The 21,405-nt window shown below is 35.9% G+C and overlaps 1 protein-coding gene across 3 annotated transcripts in view; it reads left to right on the top strand.

The window, feature by feature from the left end:
• mical2b (microtubule associated monooxygenase, calponin and LIM domain containing 2b) overlaps positions 1-21,405 on the top strand; it is a 60,286-nt gene that overhangs the window by 31,328 nt on the left and 7,553 nt on the right. Inside the window, exons 8-31 of one of the 3 annotated variants that reach the window (XM_082160301.1) lie at positions 217-474; positions 2,485-2,603; positions 2,704-2,830; positions 2,903-2,993; positions 4,046-4,193; positions 4,885-5,084; positions 5,717-5,823; positions 5,918-5,986; positions 6,082-6,213; positions 7,203-7,325; positions 8,516-8,791; positions 9,101-9,205; positions 10,641-10,754; positions 10,902-10,994; positions 11,110-11,214; positions 11,558-11,590; positions 12,275-12,461; positions 12,569-12,633; positions 13,387-13,465; positions 17,331-17,439; positions 17,697-17,773; positions 18,032-18,100; positions 19,366-19,475; positions 19,673-20,477. In XM_082160301.1, coding sequence (XP_082016427.1) covers positions 217-474; positions 2,485-2,603; positions 2,704-2,830; positions 2,903-2,993; positions 4,046-4,193; positions 4,885-5,084; positions 5,717-5,823; positions 5,918-5,986; positions 6,082-6,213; positions 7,203-7,325; positions 8,516-8,791; positions 9,101-9,205; positions 10,641-10,754; positions 10,902-10,994; positions 11,110-11,214; positions 11,558-11,590; positions 12,275-12,461; positions 12,569-12,633; positions 13,387-13,465; positions 17,331-17,439; positions 17,697-17,773; positions 18,032-18,100; positions 19,366-19,475; positions 19,673-20,477 — 3,601 coding nt within the window. The remainder of the gene's footprint in view (positions 1-216; positions 475-2,484; positions 2,604-2,703; positions 2,831-2,902; positions 2,994-4,045; positions 4,194-4,884; positions 5,085-5,716; positions 5,824-5,917; positions 5,987-6,081; positions 6,214-7,202; positions 7,326-8,515; positions 8,792-9,100; positions 9,206-10,640; positions 10,755-10,901; positions 10,995-11,109; positions 11,215-11,557; positions 11,591-12,274; positions 12,462-12,568; positions 12,634-13,386; positions 13,466-17,330; positions 17,440-17,696; positions 17,774-18,031; positions 18,101-19,365; positions 19,476-19,672; positions 20,478-21,405) is intronic. The other 2 variants (XM_082160302.1, XM_082160303.1) reach the window with 2 other exon arrangements.

Below are 21,405 nucleotides of genomic sequence, written 5' to 3'. Positions count from 1 at the left end.
GAAATACATTTATTTTGTTACTTTTTTTAAATTGTATTTATATAAAAAAATAAATTAAAAAAAATCAAACCAAGTGACATTTTATTTTAAAGAATGATATTTTTAAAGAATTTTTTTTCTCAGATTTTTTTGTAGTTAATATTTCAAATGTAATTTCAAATGTTTGTTATAATTTCCCATTTAAAAGCACGTTTCCTCTGTTTTTTTCATTCCCAGGACTATATTGAGACCGAACGGCTGTTGTCAAATGACAACGTGAACCAAGAGGCTCTGCTCTCGTACGCCCGTGAGGCTGCGGATTTCGGCACAAACTACCAGCTGCCCTCTTTGGATTACGCCATCAACCACTATGGCCAGCCAGATGTGGCCATGTTTGACTTCACCTGCATGTACGCCTCGGAGAACGCCGCACTGGTGAGGGAAAAGAACGGACATCAGGCGCTGGTGGCGCTGGTTGGAGATAGTCTTCTGGAGGTAGGCGTCATCTTATAGCATACTGTATATCAGGAGAAAGATCAATAGTTACATTCTTGATTTTATAGTTTTTTTTCTAATAAAAAAAAAATTAAAGCTGCAAGCAGCATTTATTGGGGTTCAAGCATTTAAGGCCTTTAAGCACATAAGCATTTAAGACATTAAGTTTTATTTAGCAAGCATGTAACCACTGACATAATAGATGGAAAAGACCATTTACAGCCAAAACAGGCAGTTTACCATAGGAAATATGTGGTTTTCAAACCTTTTTGCCAGTTATAGCGCCACCTATGGTCCAATCTCCATGAAATTTGGCATGCTTCCTCACCATGTTCTGACACATATGCTCATCAGTTTTTGTGAAGTTCTGAGTTTTCATTTGGGATTTATAGGCTTTTTAGTGTATTTTGCCACGCCCCTTTTCTAAATGACCCTGTTACAGCCACCCAAATGCAAAAGTTCAACTTTTTTTCGATAATTATTGATCTAGAGAGTCCAGAGAATTGTCCTAGACTGGTTTGGTTCCGATCGGGCCAAGAACCAGGGACTAGTTCGCAAAAGTAGGTTTTGGACAAAATCCGACATAGCAGAAAATTTTCCCTGCCTACATCCAAATCAGAGATAGCCATTTTGCCCGCCTTGAGCCAAGGATTCCAACGATATAGGACACTTGATCCTGGGACAAACGGTCTAAGAGTTATGAGCGATTTAGTACTTTTGGTTGCTGTAGCGCCACCTATGGGCCAATTGGGGTCATACTCTGATAGGTTGTCCCCAAATTGAGGCCTACCATCTGGCCAGGTTTCACGTCTCTAGGCCTTACGGTTTGGCCTGCACGATGCGTTTTACGAATCCTTACAATTACAATAGGGTTTCAGCATTTCATGCTTGAACCCCTAACTATTTGTACTATATAAATATATTAGAAATGTATTGTGTATATACTATATGTATAATGATAATGAATATATATTATGATATTATAATTTAAGTAAATAATTAACTTGATTTTCAGAATATTTTGTCCACCTTTTGCTTTAATATTAGCAAAACTTAAACTACACTTCACAAACCTTAAATTTTTACTTATTTTACTTCTATACTTTCTTGTTTTGTGGTCTTCGGTCATTTTTGACAATTTTACGTTTCGTTTTTTTTAGAATTCTTTTCTTAATCAGAATGGTACAAAACTCGTACTCCTCGTTGTCCAATGTGACTGCTTTGAAAACTAAATGGAAATTTATTTCATCTAGTGGAAATGTTTGGTACTGCGCCCAAACAAAATCTTACTGAAAGCTAATATTTTTAAGATATCAACCTAAAATTTGAAAACTTTTTTAGATTTATGGCTTTGATTTTTCTCACAGTTTTGGAGTATAAACATGTTTTGGAAAATATGCATTTCATATAAAATTGAAGTGTAGTGTTTTTGTGCATTTTTCATAATAAACTTACAATTATATAACTTTAAAGTTTAAAAGTGAACTTAAACTCTTTCACTTCAGCAATAATCTGCAAAGTGTCTTTAAAAAGAGACTAAACTAAAATGTCTGTGCTTCATAACGTTCAAGATTTATTACGGTTTAAGCTGGAAATTTTATTTTCAGGTCTATTCTTAAAAAGTGTTTAACGTAATAAATGGATTATAACAGTATAAATATAATTTAGAAAAACTAAAAATACAAAATATTAAATAAACATTATCGAATCAAAATGTAGTATATTCATTTCATTGAAATAAAATTAAAATCTATAATTTTTTACTGCCATGCAAGGAACACCAGAGGGTTAAATGTTTAAATTAGATTTCAATGTATTTTTGTAATGATTCACTTTTTTTAAAGATTTAATTTTGGACCCCACTGCATGTCTAAAATTAAACAGACAAAAGATAGTTTACTTTAGGTTTAAATATTTCCTGAGTTGCAACATGCCGCTTGACTGTACAGTGTTTTGTTTAGTGTGGCCTGTAAACATGCCATGTTTTCTCTTCATCTCATCGGTCTCCAGCCTTTCTGGCCCATGGGGACAGGATGTGCTCGAGGGTTTCTGGCTGCCTTTGACACAGTGTGGATGGTGAAGAGTTGGGCTCAGGGCCTCAAAGGACCCCTTGATCTTTTGTCAGAGAGGTGCGAACATACTCCATCACCGCTGCAACTCTCCAATGAAAAATATAGCATTTTTTTGGTTAAAAACCCCCCAATGCCCTCTGGTTTTTTATTATTATAGGGAGAGCATCTATAGGCTGCTGCCTCAGACGACCGCAGAAAATATCTCAAAAAACTTTGAGCAGTACACCATAGACCCCGCCACACGTTACCCCAACCTCAACTCATCCTGTGTACGACCACATCAGGTAAGGCCGCTGCCCATATTATCACCATATGCATCTGTCTTCCACCTGTAAATCCTAATCTTTCTGTTTCAGGTGCGACATCTGTACATTAACGGCGAGCAGGACCTAAGTTCTCTGGAGCGCAGTGGACCCACACGCAGATCCGCAAACATCTCCAGACGAGGTAGATTCAATAATGTTTGTCTTACAAAGATTGCAGCAAATTTAACTGCTTGATTCTGTTCTGATGTTGAAACTACGACCACAAAAATCTATGCATATTCAACCAATCCCTGCATTTGCTTTGCAACAACTTGCAATTTCTGCATTTCCACATAAAATTGGAAAAAGAAAGCAATATCAGGTAATGATTCCCCCAGACCAGTTTCTATTGAACATGCTAACTCCGTGCTATAATCACAATATATGACTAATGTCTTATTTTCACTCAGCCCAACTTTCAAAATCTCATTCAGTTTCCTAAATCTAATTCAGGAATGGGCAACTTCGGTCCTGGAGGGCCACTGTCCTACAGAGTTTAGCTCCAACCCTGAAAAAATCACCTGCCTGTAACTTTCTAGTAATCCTGAGGACCTCGATTAGCTTGTTCAGGTGTGTTTGATTAGGGTTGAAGCTAAACTCTGTAAGACATTGGCCCTCCAGGACCGTTGCCCATCCGTGCTCTAATTAGTGAATATGATGTAGTGGCACCATGAGACCCATGTTTGTCTTATACTGGCTTCACCTGGATGTGGCCTCACAGGAACAAAGATTTCCACACCCTTTACTCAATCAAAAGGGTCATGTTTCATAAAAGATTCAACAAAAGCATGTGCTGGCTTTTAGTAAACCTTATCACTTGCACTCTAGTGAGATTTTATGGGTTTTACTCTGCTTCATGTGCAATTAAAATAATAACAAAAAACAGACAGTGCAGGGGTCTTGCATCATCATAAGGGTTGTGTAAAGAAATGAATGAATAAATTTAAATAAAAATGTTTTGTAACATAAAAAATGTCTTTACATCACTTTTCATCAGTTTAACGAGTCCTTGATGAATAAAAGTATTAATAAAAATAAATGAATATCACTGACCCCAACCTGGCAAGTATTATAAAGAGCAGGGTCTTATTTGTCAACATAACATTTTTTATCTCTGAATATGTATAATGGAATATAAGTTTCGCTCTCAAAAACGATTCTAAACCTCCTAATGATGGTACAATTTGATTTCAGAGTCCGAGGTGCGTCCCAGCCGGCTGCTGCTGTGGTGTCAGAAACAGACCCAGGGCTACAGGGGGGTAAATGTGACTGACCTTACGTCCTCCTGGAGAAGTGGCCTGGCTCTGTGCGCCCTCATTCACCGCCAGCGGCAGGACCTCATGTGAGCAAGACTCCACACAAAACTGGCTGCCATATTGATTCAGTCGCATGATCTCACTTTCATACGATTTGACAAATGCTCCATTATTTAGCGCCTCTTTGATCTCACACACATGGCGGTACCTCCTTCCCTTAAGCCATCAAAACAAGTTGTTTCCTTTTACTGACGGACAATAGCTTTGATTTTTCAACTTAATTTCCCCTGCGGCTTTCGAAAGTAATTGTTTTTAATTCAATAGCGTGAATAGATCAACAAGGACAAATAGGGAAGATAACTTTTTCCAAAATAAAGGGGAAGAAACAACATGCCCATGTCTTGACCTGTCCTCTCACTAATCAAAACAAGACTCCGTAAGAGCTTGGATCATGTTTTACACTGGCATCATAAAGTAATTTTCACGTTTCTGAAATTGCCATAAATCTTGCAGCCCCTTCTGGATGTGAAGGAAAATGTGACGGGGACTCACAGTGAAATTATAAATCAGCTCATCCAGTCATCACACCATTCTGTGAGAGGTTGTTTGACAAATATTGTTGTTCGCCAAGGATACAGATTGCGGGAACACAGATTCTCAGTTTAATGGAATGGCATTTCCGCCTGATAAGGTCTTTTTTACCTGATTCTCTCTCCTGATCTGCCACTTTATCTCACTTCTGTAGTCTGTTCTCCCTCTCTTTGTCCCTTCCTCCAGTGATTTTAACTCCCTGAACGAGGCAGACTGCGCTAAAAACAACCAGTTGGCGTTTGACGTGGCAGAGCGGGAGTTTGGCATCCAGCCGGTCACCACAGGAAAGGAAATGGATTCCGAACGGGGGCCAGACAAGCTCATTATGGTGCTCTACCTATCCAAATATTATGAGATGTTCTGCAACTCAACTCAGTCCAACACAGGTAGAGCTTTCCTCACTATTGCACCTCAATAAAAAACCCAAATGAGTTTTCAAAAAAAATTATTTGGGGTGTATTAGTAATGTATTGTTATTAAAAGTCTGAAATTTGTCAAATGTACCCCATGCACCTCAAATTTATTCTAAAACTCTTGAATATACTTGAATATATACTTTAAGCCAAATAAAGTGTGAAGATCTCCAATGCCACCATTTAAAGAATGTTGATCTCAACATATTTCAAATATAGATTGCATTAGCCATCTAACATGTTAAAGAGCTGACTATTATTTCTCCATGCATTGCACTGGATAGCAGTGCATGTTGCACATTCTGCATGAGTTACACAGCAAGGCATTTTAAAAATGTTGGCATCGCAGATGTTAACTTGCAGATTGTGGGGTGCGGTGTTAGCTTATGGTGTGCATCTGCTGTACACATGCTCTCTGGTTTTGAGCGTTCTCCAGCTTGTAATGTATTAAGATTTTATTTTTAATCTCTTGCCTTTAAGCATGTACTGTAAGCTTCAGCAGTGTAGTATTACAGGTACATGCTAGCATCTTGTTGATAACGCTGGTGTAGTATTTGCTGAACACACTGAATATGATGCTAAAGAGTTTTATGTTCTGTTTGCAGGTGTACCCAAAGAGACTGATACAAATAATGAAGACTATTCATCAAAAACCGCAAACTCTCATTACAACTCGATAAATAACACACAGCCAAGGAAGAGAATCCCAAAGGTAGCGTTTTTACCCTGTTCACTTTCTCCAATGTAAACTGAACCTACATCTCACCCTAATGATGTAAAACACAATACCACTTCTTTATCCAAAGGTTGATAAGAAGTTGGAAGACAATGACACAAACAAAAAGAGGAAGAAGGCTAGCAGTCACCTGGAGGAGGTATGTTAACTTGCCCTTTTGGTGTTGAAGGTTTTCTTTCGAAACATTCAATTTATTGACTGACTTCCCCCTAATTGGTCCGTTTCTTTCTCCAGCTAATGTCCAATCAGAGTGCGCCCCCTGTAGGTGAGAGAGAGGAACAGAAGGAAAATAAGGTGCGCTCCATGGCAACTCAACTGCTGGCCAGGTTTGAGGAGAACGCGCCAAGCTCTGGTTTGCGCAGACAGGTACGGCTCCACATCTCCTTTTTCTTTTTTTTCGGGGATCTAATCCGGCTCCTTAACCGTGCCTGTAATTCCATATGAATACCTGTCTTTGTGCAGTGAAAGTAAATCCTCTGGTGCATCATACGCAGGATCTGAGCATCACAGACCACAAAGAAGATATTTGATTTGGATGCATGATGGTACATTTCAGATCATGACAGATGTTTTGTGTGACCGATGTCAGACCGATATTTTCTGTAGATGTGATACAGATTTTCAAGAAGCATGTGTAGTGGTTTTTCAAGAAAAAAGTTGAAATCAGAAGAATGAGTGTTTTGACTAGTTGTAATCCCTAATGCAGTGCAATTGTGGTTTTTCACAGTCAGCCTGCTGTTTTGAGATTAGCAGCGGTCATTAAATGTTCTGGCTGCTCAATTATAGGCTTAAAGGATGTAGGTCACTCATGGAGCGTTAATTCTCCACAACTGAATATGAACATCTACAGTAATGAACGTTCTTTGCTGTGCAGTTGAGAAGTTGATCATAAGGCAATCTGAGGTTTTTATACCGTTTCATGCTCTTAAGGTCCGTTCACACCAATGGATGATATCTATAACAATAAAGATATAGTTCTAAATATAAAAGAATTGTAGTCCACACAACAACTAAAGCGATAATCGCACTTTCAGAGTGATTACATTTTTTTCCAGCTGATGAACAATAAAAACAAAGACAGCCAATCAGAATCCACCAGACTTTAAAGAGCTTAAGCATTTAAAGTGTCAGCCTGCATAACTGAAGCGCATACTTAGAATAAACAGAACGATATCGTCCGCTGGTGTGGATGCTAATAGTTGTCCTTATGGTATTCGTTCTTGATGTAAACGGGCCTTTACACTTGCTTGCTTTCCTTTTTCTGTGGCTCTTTCAGCTTTCCTCTGATCTCTTTCTATCTGTCCTGTTTCTTTCTGCATCTTCTATCTCCCCTGGTGCAATGTTACCGAAACTAGTCTGAATCTGAGACTGACTCTGCTGACAAGCCCGTATCTCTGGACATGACTGAAAACCCTCGCTTTGCCAAACCTAAGGGCCAGCCCGCACCCTCTCTGCCCCAGACCAAACCAAAATGGCAGGTATGCTCAACCAACGTGTCAAACATCCATCATTCCAAATTACTTATCACATGCATCAGTGTATTGATTTCACGTGTGTGTCCACTGCTGATGTGACGCACATCCATGACGCGTCACTAGATCGAGATTGTTCCTAGAATAACATTCCTATCAATCAGTCATTGCGTATATGTTTTCCATTATCAGTCGTTCCAGTGGATGTTGATCCAGGATCACATCTTTCTTGTGTAAATCATGTTAAAGGTATTTTATGTGGTATGGTGAACGTGATTTCATGTTGAAGTACATGTTTGTTGATCCTGGAACAACGTCCCTCAAATCTGATTGGTTGATTGGAATAAGTTTAAAGTTTGTCAAGTTAGGCTTACAACCAGGGTGCTTCAACATCAGTGTTATTCACCATCATTTCACTCTGATTTTAGGGAGAAGTTATAGGTAGGGTTAGGTTTAGAGATAGGGATAGGTTTAGGAATACATTTTCAGTCAGGAATAAAATGTTGATCCAGGAACATGCCTGCCTTGGCAAAATATCCCATTTCAAGAACGGTTTGAATTTAGACACAAATTTTAGGGATGCACAGATATGCCAATAAGCCAATAATTATTTCATGTTATGGCTGATAACCAAAATTATACTATTTTTTTGTATTCTTTTAAAAAATAAAATAAAAATAAACTTTAAATGATTTAATAAAATAATTTAATTTAAAATGTTTTAAAGAAAATGTAATAAAACAAATTTATACTATTTTGTATAAATTTTTCTAAATAAGTCTAATTTAAATGATTTAAAATAATTTAATTTAAAATGTTTTAAAGAAAATGTGATCAAATTCTTTCTTTTTTTTAATGAATGTAAAATATAAAAAAAATTAACAAATTGTTGCAAGTCAATTTAAGCATCACAGCATTATAATGTAGTTAAAGAAAAATGGATATTCATTTTAAGATTTGAGATTATATTTAGGTGTTATAAAATACCAATTAATTTCATTATTTAAAATAACTCTTCTAAATGATTACTGTTTTTACAGATTACCTTTAAGTGCCAGCAAAAATAATCTAAATGTAAAATAGGAAATAAGCATGAACAATTAAAATATCCAATATCCTTGTTGACTATGGCACTCATGCATCCCTAATAATTTTTTAGTGAATCTGGCTTCAACTTGTCCCCTGTGTCCTTTCAGCCATCTCCTTATCTAAGACTGCTTGAATCTCACACGCGGAATGAGATCCACGAGCACACAGAAATCCAGTCCAACTACAAAAACACTGAAATTCCCTCAAGTTATCAAGCCAGCGAGTCTCGTCCCAGATCTCCTCACATTCCCTTCAAAGTGCTCCAGTCGGATAGCCATCTGTCCTCATCGACAACACACCCCTCAGATTCACCCCCGTCGTTCACACCAGCCCTCGGCGGGACGTTGCACTGCCTGCAGAAGCTGGAAGAGGAAGTCAGTCAGGTGAATTCTGGGATGCATGGATCCAAACCTGTTGCATTTCTAAAACGGACCAATTAAAACACTTTAGGAACTGCATAGTAAATATCTGGCAACCACCCTCAAAGTTAATGCCATCTCTTCAGTTTTTTTTACTTGGATTGAGCATGAGGAAAGCATCTAGATCTATTTTTCCTTCATTTGAGGTTGCATGCCATGCATGAATATTTGTAAACTTATAGTTTTTGTTTTTATTATTGCTACAGAAATTCATGGTCGTACTTTCCTTTCTGTTTTGTGATGGTTTCTGTGTCATCTTGGAATTATTTGCAGAGAAAAGTGCAAGCTGAAATGACTAGACAATTCAACAAAAAGAGCATTAAAGAGCGAGCTCAGCAACTGAACGGTCTGTTCACTGGCAAACCACCTCAACCTCAGGTGAAAAGAGTTGCCCGTGTCAGTGGTCCAAGTGCATCACTAATATCTGAGCATGATGCTTGCTGTGTGTTCACAAAACTTCAGTGGCCAGTTTAGTGTTTTACCAAGCGAGTATGTGAACTGAGTGCTTTTGGTCTTTTGATCTGACTGAAAATAGCCTCTATCTATAACATTTAATCTCCAACTGCGTTCAGTTTCTGCTCGGTTAGTTTGCCCTTGCTTGACCTCACGAGGGATTTTCCCTCTTAGAGGTTGAAAGAACTCCAGCATCCGGTGATCTCCATGCTTTATTTACAGTGACCTTTTCTTTTTCATCCTGACCTTATATAATTATTGAACACAACAACTGAAGCAGAATAAACGCAGAACAGTTTGTTTGGTCAGCACGCTTTCATTTCAGCAGAACTAATCAGGAATGCATAAAATAAGCCCGTTACGGTTGGCAGTTTTGCTGAATGGAGTCCTCTGTTCTCCCGTTCTGTCTGTCTTTCACTTTTTCATTCTCTACTATAGAGACCAATATGATTATTTTAAGATATAACTGATAGTTAGTTTGTTTATTTTATTTATTTTATTTTATTTTATTTATTTTATTTATTTTATTTATTTTATTTATTTTATTTATTTTATTTATTTTATTTATTTAATTTATTTTATTTATTTATTTTATTTATTTTATTTATTTTATTTATTTATTTATTTATTAGGTTTTTGTTTATTTATTTTGTTTATTATAATATTGTTTATTATTTATTATTATTATTGTTTATTGTAGTAATTCATTTATATATGTATGTAATATAACAATACATATTTAAAGTCATACTCGTCATTTCAATATTAGCTACACAATAATAATAGATTATTATTCTTTATTGTAATAGTAGTTTATTTGTGTATGTAAAATACAAAGTCAAACTCTTATTTCAATATTAGCAAATATGACCAAATGTTGTTGTTGTTGTTACACCTTCTACTACTACTACTACTACTACTACTACTACTACTGTTTATGTATTATAACAATAAATATTCAAAGTAATACTGACATTTCAAAATTAGCAACATAATAGTTTTATTATTATCATCACTACTATTAGTAGTAATTTTTGTACAAATATTTTATATAATACTATCTACAAAAAAATATGTAATTGGCTACTATAATAATAGCTGATTCTTTTATCATTATTAATATTATTATTATTTCTAGTAGTAATAACAAAATATATTATTTTTATTACACTACTAATAATAACAACAAATGAATCAGTTTATTAGTAGTAGTGTAATAACATCAATAATTACAATATATTTATTATTATTATTATTATTATTATTATTATTCTATCTGTCCTTTCCTTGTCATCTTCCATTCAGTGCCTGAATAATCTTTTCTTCTTCATCTTTCTGCTCTTCTGCTGTCCTCACACAGGCAGATGAAACTCCTTCCGTTTCTTCTTCTCCTTCTTTCTCAGTCCACACTATCACAGAATGCTCTACTCTGTCTTGTCTTCTGTCCCCTGTTCCTTCAGTCCAACACGAGCAGGTAAAACATCATGTGATTCTACTGATACTGGTCATATCAGGAGCTCTCCTGTTTTAGACTGCACCTGCTTTGAGTCACATCACAGTATTCAAAAGATCCGTTTGTTTTAAAGTAATGCTGAAAGGCATTTTCCCATTGGTTGTATAGTGCAGTGAAGATCCAGAAACACAGCTGAACCACAATAAACACGCAGATCGCTCTGAAATCAGACGTGTAGAGTGCCTAGACTCCTCCAAACAGGTATTCAAGCTGCTAAAAGTAGTCACTCTCCCCTATAGTTTTTCCACTTTTCTTCTCCTTTTCCTGATTTGCATTTACTTTCTATTCTCTCTTTTCCTTCACTACTGATTGCTAGAGAACAGTGGGGAAGGTTTCCTCTGCCATTGGGGTTAAAGCCGCTACATTGGCCATCTTATATGAGACCGATCACAGACCTAACAACCCCTTTACCCTCTCGCTGGTAAGCACCTTCCGTCCTGGGACAAGATGACCATGTTAAAGAGATACGGTTGTTTCTTCAGGCTGCAGAATCCTCAAATATAAAGAGAAGCCTTTATGTTCTTTTTTTATGTGAATCAGAAGTCATTTTATGTTCCCAACAAAGATTCAGTCTGTATTGCAAAGTCACAGCCTCAGGATGTAGGCCAACATCATGTGTTTTTCTTTAATTTCTCAGGGTTTTTTTATGTATACTGATGTGTTTAAATCTTGTGATCTGTAGAAAGTGGAAAAACTGCATATTCTTTTGCTGAAGGCCACGACTTTGTGACATTTTCTGTAGTTAAGAGAGTCTTTGTCCACAGATAGAGGCCAGAAGGTGTGCAGAATCTGGGGCGGTAATATATTTTTGTATCTGGCTCGAAGCACAAAGCTTTTCGGCTCATTTTTGTCAGGAAAATACTTCATGCTTTGGCTTAAGCATTGGTTTATTGACCGATTAACTAAATATTATGCCCTTTTCATCTTGTTTGATTGCACAGTGTGACACTGACCTGTTAATAAGTTATAACTTATGCTAATAAGTGATCATTTGTAATCTTTTACTTCAAGTGGTTTCCTAGCAGGTTTTGCCCTAATTTTGCCCTAAAACAGCTGATCAGTGCTAGTATGGCTAAATACTTCCGCATGCCATTTATGTATTTATTTTATTTGCTTAATTTATTTTATTTTATTATTTTATTTATTATTTTGTTTTTATTTATTTTATTTATTTGTTTTTTATTTTTGTTTTATTTTATTTATTTATTATTTTTATGTTTTTATTTTTGTTATATTTATCGTTTTATTTATCGTTTTATTTATTTATTCAATTTTTTATTTTATTAATTTTTGTTTTTTTTGTTTGTTTTTTTATCTTGTCCCTTTGAAACCACACTTTGGTACACTTTTTCAAGGTGCTTTCTAAATAAATGTTGATTTGATTTGTTACTCATTGTAGTGCATCAGAACAGTATTGGAACAGCAAAATGTGTTGAATCCCTTGCTTTCCCCATAATTTGATAGATGATGTTGTGTTTCAGACGAGCATGCGTAAGGAGTTTCCTCAAGGTCTGGGCGGTAGCGACACATGCCACTTCTGTAAGAAGCGTGTGTATATCATGGAGCGTCTCAGTGCGGAGGGATTCTTCTTCCACAGAGAGTGTTTCCGCTGTAACATCTGCGCCTGCACGCTGCGTCTGGGCGGTCATGCTTTTGACTCCAACCAAGGTGTGTTATTCGTGAGGATTGCATTTATAATTAAATGAGATTTTTATTCATTAGACTGCCATAGTGTTGATTGGAGAAAATGGTTTATTGTCGTCTTTTTCTTGCAGGCACTTTTTACTGCAAGCTGCACTTTTCTCAGCGAAAAATCAGCAGTAGGCATCGAAGAGGAGAGGTAATGTTCATATATTTTACTAAACAGATGTGGTCAGCCAATATGTGTTTTTAAATCGACAACAGTCAGTAATAGTTTAGAGTTAATCACAAAGTATTTGACTGTAGAATGCTGCGATCAGAATAATTTTGTTGCAGCATAATGTTAGTTTTTAATAGCAAATGAGGCGCGCACAATTTATAACATTTAAATGAACACTAATTGTTGTTAATGTTATTAATAATTATTAATAGTTACAAATCTTATTATTATTATTATTATTATTATTGTTGTTGTTGTTTATTGTTGTTGTTGTTGTTGTTATTTATTATTATTATTATTATTATTATTATTATTATCCAGTTATGTTGCTATAATCTATCATTTTTATTATTATAAAATGAAAATATTATTATTATTATTATTATTATTATGTGGTGTTCTGGTATTTATAATATTATATAATTATTAGTGTTTGTTGTTGTTGTTAATATTATTATTCAGATAATTATTATTAATTTTTGATGATGATTATTATTATTATCATTATTATTATTAGATCACTAATATTGATTAATAACCACTTGCAGTATCCTTTGCACATTTTAAGTACTTTTAGATTGAGTTGTATTATATAATGTTATTTATATATAACATAGTTAGTTATATTTAACACAGTGTATGTTATATGTATAGTTATAAGGATAAAGTTAGAAGTAACTTTTAGTGTATTGTAAATGTGACTATCCTCTGTTTCTTTACATCATCACACAGATCAACGGAGGCAGCAGACCCTCGTCCAGCGCTAGCTCAGATTACACAGCCACCGACGGCCTCCGCGGCCAGCCCTCAGGTACCCTGACTTCCCTTATTAGGAAAAGTCTGCACTGGCCACTGCACGTGGGCCGCACACTGTTCGGTTCCCCCCGCCAGCTTGCCCGCTGGATGTATAAGGCGGCCCGGGCCGCAGGGCTACACATCAGAGAGCGCCAGGAGGACTATGTATTCCTTTATGAGCTGCTGAGTCTGGGTGTGCCCTTCATGTACGTGCTGCATGAGATCACGTCCCAGATGAGCCGAGAGGCCGTCGCTCCCTCCCCAGTGAGCATGATGTAGTCACTCCAGCGGTACCAGGGGATCCGACTCTCTTAAAGGGGCTTCGGTACTGCTGGACTGACGAGGGAAGGGTCTTAAACTCTGTAGACCGGCTCAGTCCCTTACACTGCCATGCTTTAGTTTATTTGCCTATTTAGTTATTTCTTGTTACATTTTCAGTGTTGTGATTTGTACGAAAGCATCTTAAAGAGACGGTTCCCCCAAAATTCAAATTCTGTCATTTACTCACCCTCATGTCGCTTCAAACCTGTTTGACTTGCTTCTGTGAAACACAAAAGATGAAAAATTCAGTGTTTTTGTACATCAGTGGAAGAAGCAAGCAAGCAATTCAGGTTTGGAACGACAAGAGAGGGAGTAAATGATGAGACGATTGTCATTTTTGGGTGAACTGTCCCTTTAAGCTGCAACTTTATTGGCCTACAGGGTTTAAGAGTCATTCAGTGTTCGTATATTCATCTGAATGACAAACATAAGATCCAAAGCTGATAAACTAAGAGCACTTTACTGAAGAGTTTGCCGCTTCATCCTAACTGCCTGAAACTGCCGGTTAAGGTTTGCATCTCCCCTTATGTTATGTGCAATGGAAATGCCAAACAGAATTAAAATGCATTTTGATGACTGTTAATGAGGACATATTATAGCCTTTATCTTTTTTTGTTGTTGTTGTTGAAATGTTCACTATTTTTGTAGTTTACAGCGTTTTTGGGTACAACTACTTAAACTTTGTTTTTTTTTCTTTGTGATGTTAATGCAAATAGTCGTTATTGGTGAAATGCATTGATTTTTTTTTTATGTTAAAGTGGAGGAAATGTCCTTCGGGATCACCGTGAATAGGGCAACTTCAATTGTTTAATCAATTGGTGTTCAAACATTCCCCCTAAATGTGTGGTGTAAAGCTTTAAAATGTTTTTTGTTTTTTTTTCAGTGTCTAAGTGTACTGAACATGCATAATTATAGTTCTTTTGCTAAATTCACCAATGATTTTAGTGCTATTTCTCTCTTAATTTCCTTCTTTCTCTTCATATTTCATTCTTCCCATCCTGTCCCACATCATATATAGTCTGTTTCAAGTTTCCAATGCTCCACCCCCTGATTGGCTGAACCATGAGAGCAGGAACGCGATTGGCCTGCATGGGTCAGGTGATCAGGTTGTTTCGCTTCACACTGGCTCCCTGCATATTCCTTGACTATAATATTAACCCCATTATTGTGAATGCAGCATGGGTCTAATGTATGAACATTTCTTAAGCATCACAAACATCACTGTCCTTCACAGAAAGACGGTATTACGTTAGTTTGTACCCAGAGCTAACATACTAACAGAAGTGCACTTGAACGCTCGACTATCCCAGCATGCTTTTTGAATGCACTTGGTTTTTTTTCTCGCTCACCGCGTCCCGTAAAGTAAACCTCCCTTCTTGTCTCTCTCCGTGTTTTGTCCTCTCTGTTGCAGAGGCTGCTTTACTATCCCAATCCCATGTAAGACCACTTTCTTGTTCCTTTTCCTAAAAACAAACTGAGGTCGTTGTATAAGAAGACTTTAGTTTTGCACAATTTTAAAAGTCTTTTGTTTTGTTTTTGTTTTTTTGGTCAACTTTAGCTTACTATTTCTTGTATATTTCACAATGAAAGACTGTTCATCTTAATTTATAATATATTTAAAACTTGTACGCATAAAATAAATCCATTTTTAACTCTAAAAGTTTGTTTCTGCCTTTTTGTCTGCCGATTCACTGAGCTTCCTGTGTAACCCACTGACGTCCCAAAGTGTTTGTGTTCATCAGTGCAGTGATGAAAAATTCTATACAAATATTTTACTGCCAAGCAATTAATATGAAAGGCAACACTATTACAGTTCAGCGCTCAATTAACCCTGTGCTAAATATATCACACCCACCATTCACAAACACAACCCTCCCTATTTTTGTTTTCACACTTTTTAACTTCACATCCCACGATTTAAAGCATTGGAACGGAAATAAAATGGATTTTTTTTTTTTTGGGCAAATTTTTTTTTTGGTACATACATCAGACCCATTTAAAATTATGTCTGAATTCTTGTCTAGTCCAACTCAACTTGGTTCTTTTGGGTCTTTTCTATCCTTTCCTTTTATCTTCTTTTGGGTACTGCATTGCCTCCTATTTTGAACTAAAATGATACAGAATAATCATGAAAAAAAGACTTCGAATTTTTAACCTTCATGTTCTGTTGAGGTTGACTTGATAATACAGTACATTTGAAAAATGAGAAAATATGCCTTTATAACCTGACACACAAATGCATATTTGAGCTCTTAAAATATCGGTGCGTCTCTCGCACCCCAAACAGAGCATGAGGGTTAAATTAATTGAATTTATACATATCCAAGAATTTTCATGAATTTCACAAATTTTGCTCATTTAAAACCTAAATTGCAAATACTTTTTTATTTTATTTTTATTAAGATTCACAGGGTCAAAAATTCAAAGACCTCCTGCTATGTCTTTAACTCTTTTGACAGACAAAAAATGCAGTATTGAGTGAATGACGATCATGGAGCGTATTAGAGGGAAAGAGTGCGCTAAATAGTGAAAGATGATGACTATTGTAAAGCATCAATCAAAACAGCCGTTCATACAGACCAGATTTGACTGTCCCTCAAGGTTAATAATGTCTGCTTAACATTAAATAAGAGATGAGAAATTAGTTCATATTTAGGGATGTTTTCACATACCATCATCTAATGAAAGTTTAAAATACCTTATACTGTCATTCAAACAGGAATTCAGCTTTTACAAGCCATTTGAAATAGTCAACTAAAGTCTGCCTGTAACATTAACAAGATTAGATTATTAGATTAACAAGTTAGAAATTAGTTAGAAATGTTCTCTTCTAGGGACATGTATGTGGTATATTATAATAATAATAATAATAATAATAATACATAATAATAATACATATTATTATTATGTATTATTATTATTATGTATTATTATTATTAATACATAATACATAATACATAATAATACAATTATTTTAAATATTTTATTAATTTACTTCATTTATTATTACCACAATAATAATAATAATAACAATAATAATAATAATGTAAATTTAATAAAGTAACTAAATTAAATTGATTTGAAGGTTATGTTGTAATAATATTGAGGATGTAAATTAATAAATTAATTTATTATTGTTCATCATCATAATAATAATAATAATAATAATAATAATAAAGTAACGAATTAAAATAAGATTTGAAGATTGCTTTATATTATTATTAATAATTATCAATAAAATTAATCTATTTATTATTATTATTATTATTATTATTCAGTATTGATAATGATAATAATGATGATAATGATAATAATAGTAATAATAAAATAAAGCTTTATTTATTTATTTATTATGTGGTATTAATAATAATAATACCAATACAAATTTAGTAATTAAATGAATAAATGTATTAATAATAATAATAATAATAATTAGTAGTTGTGCTGGTGATGTACAAATATTTAAGGTACGTAGTCATATCTCAACATAAAGAGCATGATAGCAGATGTCCGGTTTCTGAATTGAGTTTTTCATATGTGTGTGTGCGTGGACCCCGCAGGAGCCGAGTCAGACTCCAGAACTCAGAAGTGTTTGTGGAAGCCCAGCGCTCCGGCTGAGAGTACAGAGGTGCCGGCCCTCTCAGACTCAACAGAGCTCATAAACATGAGGTCGGTTCATAATACTCACGACAAATGCGAATGTCGAATCATTTACCGTAACAAGGAGCTATAAAATGTAGACTCGTATACTCCAGTCATGTGTGTAAGAGTGATACTCTTATTTCATTATTTCCACTTTATCATGAAAATGTTTAACTTAATAATAATAGTAGTATTTTTTTATTCATGATAAAATTATAATTTGTGTGAAAGCTAAAAACATCCCGTCTAATATCTCATACCTTTTATGTGCATATTTTTTGTAGTGAAGCCAAAGATTCATGTAAAAAGCCCGATCCTGCAGATTCTGCTCCTGCATGTCTCGACTCTCAACTGCAGAAAGGTCAGTGAAAAGCTCTGGATGTTAGTTATATTTTCCTCACAGTTTTACTATTTCACATAATATTGCCTTTTACAATAGCCCAAAAATGTTTTTAGACACGTATAAGTCACACATCCAAGGGCCCGTCCCTTTGATTTATACATTCATGATGGCTTAAGTGTGTAAAATCAACACTTTTGAGCTATAGTGGAACTATAGAATAGTGAGCTAAATAGTGGATTTATGGAAGCATTCATTCTGATGTCTTCTTTTCATCAGTGAAACACTCCACTGCAAAAGGAGAAATAACCAACAAAAACAACCTCTGGAGGAAGAAAATTCGATCCAGTAAGTATCATTCTTCCAGTGTTCTATGATAAAAACAACCATTGGAACCTTCAAACACAGCAGAAGTGTTTTCTTTCCCATTGTGCTTGTGTTGTCAGCCACGATCTTAAACTATAGGTTGAGTTCTTTTTCTGCTCAAGGTTGTTGAAGAGCTCAGAGTCTCTGTGTCTCGACTGAACGCTTAACCTTGCTTGTTGTAGTGGCTGTGATGTCAGGTGCCACACGTGCGTTAATCTGATTCTGAATTCATGTGTTTGTTAATCCTCACTGGATTATTATCAGGCGTCATACATGTTCTATTTATAAAAGCTAATGCTGCTTTTGGTCACGCCTGAACTCATGTTCTTCATTATTAGAGCTCAGTTTCTTTATATTTAGCTCTGAAGTAAATGACTGATCTGAAACCAAAACTCTGAAGCAACTCTGAAGGCTGCAAAACTTTGTGAAAACTTTATATAAAACTGTTTTTTTTTTATGCTGGTCATATCCACCCTCTTCTCTAGAGGGCGCTGCTGGTCTGTTTCACATCCATTGTTTCTGACAATACAAAAGCAATTACACTCTGTTCTGCAAATTTTGAGTGTTGCACTATAATATGTTGTATTTAGCATAATTTAGCCATCGTTTACAGTGTAAACATAGATAATTATGATTTATCAACAATAGTAGTAATAATAATAATAATAATAATTATTATTATTATTATTATTATTATTATTTTTTTTTTTTATGAATTTCACTATTGTTTCTCATTTAAAAAAAAGTTACTATTATTATTATTACTATTACATGATTTAACAACGATAATAATAATGATGATAATAATAATAATAATAATAATAATAAATTATTAATTTATTAACTTAGCACTGAAATAAATTGTGCTGGTGTTGTACAGACATTTTAAAGTGGGTAGCCATTTCTCAACATAGAGAGTATGATTAATAAAAATAATATTTAATATTCATTTGTTTATTTATTAACTTTATTCACTATTTATAACTATGTACTGTTTCCAAATTTAAAAAAAAACACTGAGTTATTATTTGTTATGTGATTTAATAACAACAATAATAATTTATTATGAATTTAGCTATGGAAAAAATTGTGCTGGTGATGTATGTACAGACATTTTTAAGCTAGGTAGCCATTTCTCAACATAGCATTTAACCATTATTGATTTTTTTTTTTATTACTATTAATAATGTTCATTAGATCTGTGATCACTTCTCAAAGCTCTTTTGTGGCATCATTTCCTCACCCAGCCCTGCCCCTCGTCCTGCTTAAGAAGTTTCACCGTGGGAAACCAGACGATAAAACCGAAGCCCCCGACAAGGAAGATGGAGACTCAGACTTTGAGGAGATCCATGAATCTGTAAACAGATTTTCATTCACTTTTTTTGTCTGTCATTCTGTGTCATCACGTCTATCTCCGAATGATCAGTCATTGCATCCAGCTATTAGGTGGTTTCTTGCACTAAATTGCCAAAACAGTGTATAAATTGTTTGATTTGTCACTGTTCTTAAGTTCCTATATCCATGAGCTGTTAAAGATGGTCTTTTCTCACACAGCTCTCCCCAACAAAGCCTGCAACACAGACTACAGAGTCTGACTGCCCCGTACTGGAGGACAAGAACTCAACAGCTCTTCATGAGATCCCAAAGATCCCTCTATACCGCGCACATTTTCATCCTGAAACCCCAAAACCCAGCACTTCCTCTCCAGAGCCCGTCGTCCCAGCCGTTCCCTCAGAGGCGAACTCCTTCAGCCCCAAGAAGAAGCTCACGTTGTCTTTATCCGAGAAGGAGAAGCTGCTCAACTGGGAATTAACCACACCTGGAAAGCCCTCAACTTCTGAAGGGGAACAACATGACAGGACCTCTACGAATCCTCAAAACGATCAACCAGAACCAGAAGCTCCACCGAAACCAAGCCGTCCCCAACCTGAGCCCACTCCTCCACTCTTCGGCTTCCAACAGTGGGCCAGCAGTCTCCGGAAGTCCTTCTCCTCCAGCAAAGGGAGCAACCCTGTTGTCCTCAGGAGAAACCGGCCTTTGAAAGCCAGGCCGTTGTCTGAGGGCTCCTTCAACCTCAGTGGCTTGCTTGGCAGCAGTATTCTGAGCAACCAGGATGAGGAACACAGCAGCGTGTCTACGGATGAAAGTAGAGCGAGGACTGGAAGCGAGCTCACGACGTTACTGGAGCAGGTGGCTCTCGGCTCCAAGAAGGGCACAAAAGATGACATGGCCTCCTTACCGCCCAGAAAACTCAATTTCTTCTCCTCCCTGCGCATTAAGAGGAGCGAAGGAGCAGATAAGAGCAAAGGAGATGACCAGAAAGACATCTTGACCATTCTTTCTAGGTTTAGAAGCAAAGGTAATTGCAGGTTGAAGTGCTTTAATGCTTTTCTGCAGTTTAAAAGTGGTTTAAAATCAATAAATATAATGATAACGAAAAGCACAAAGTGTAAGAGGTAGAATGTTCTGCAGGAACACGTTCACTCTTCTGAACATAACCGTTACCGTCATCATGCGTATGTAAGATATGTGAGTGATTTGTTAGAAATCAGGAATGATGTGAGAACAGTGTGCTTGGTAAGTTTTTCATCTTGAAACCAAAAAAAGTTGAAATCCCGTCTGGCTACCGCTCTTCCCATAACGTTTTGAACTCATTCGATCACATAAACGTTTACACTACGAAAGCAATCCTGTCGAATGCGTTTTCGAATACCTCTGGAAGTGATCTAAACTCAAAACGTTTTAGACCCCGTTTACGCCTGTGTTCAGCATCGTCCACTTGTGATTGGATTGAGGGAAATGCTTCTTAATACCAGGAACTTCTAATACTTAATACTTCTATTGTAGAACGGTGGAGACCGATTTAATGGGAAATTGCATACGTCATACGCCCGCCCCACGCGTGTCACGTCATCTCAGTACACAGAGAAAGTAGCTCAGGCTAAAAAGAAGCTTTACTCATGAAGAGTGAAGCTGAAAGTTTGTTTATAATAAGAAAAATTGACCATGGATCACTCAAAATGGCAAACCTGGTGCCTCGAGTCGCATTCATCCGCATGAAGCACAACCAAAACAATGTTCTTCCACAAAATCCTTTTTTTTTTAATTGCTAGAGGGACTTGGATGAGTTATATAGTGTAGCTTTAAATAAATCTAGTGTTTTCTTGACCCTAGACGATTAACATCAGCACTCGTTCTCACACTCTCCACATTTCCAAGTGATAAGTCACATGACGTACGGCGTGTGCACAAACACATCGCGCTGCTTGTGTTAACTTCATTGTTAT

This window comes from Leuciscus leuciscus (genome assembly GCF_965113295.1).
Source record: "Leuciscus leuciscus genome assembly, chromosome: 25".
Classification (NCBI taxonomy): domain Eukaryota; kingdom Metazoa; phylum Chordata; class Actinopteri; order Cypriniformes; family Leuciscidae; genus Leuciscus; species Leuciscus leuciscus.
Note: the sequence above shows the minus strand (reverse complement) of the source record. Positions and strands in the feature narration are given on the sequence as shown.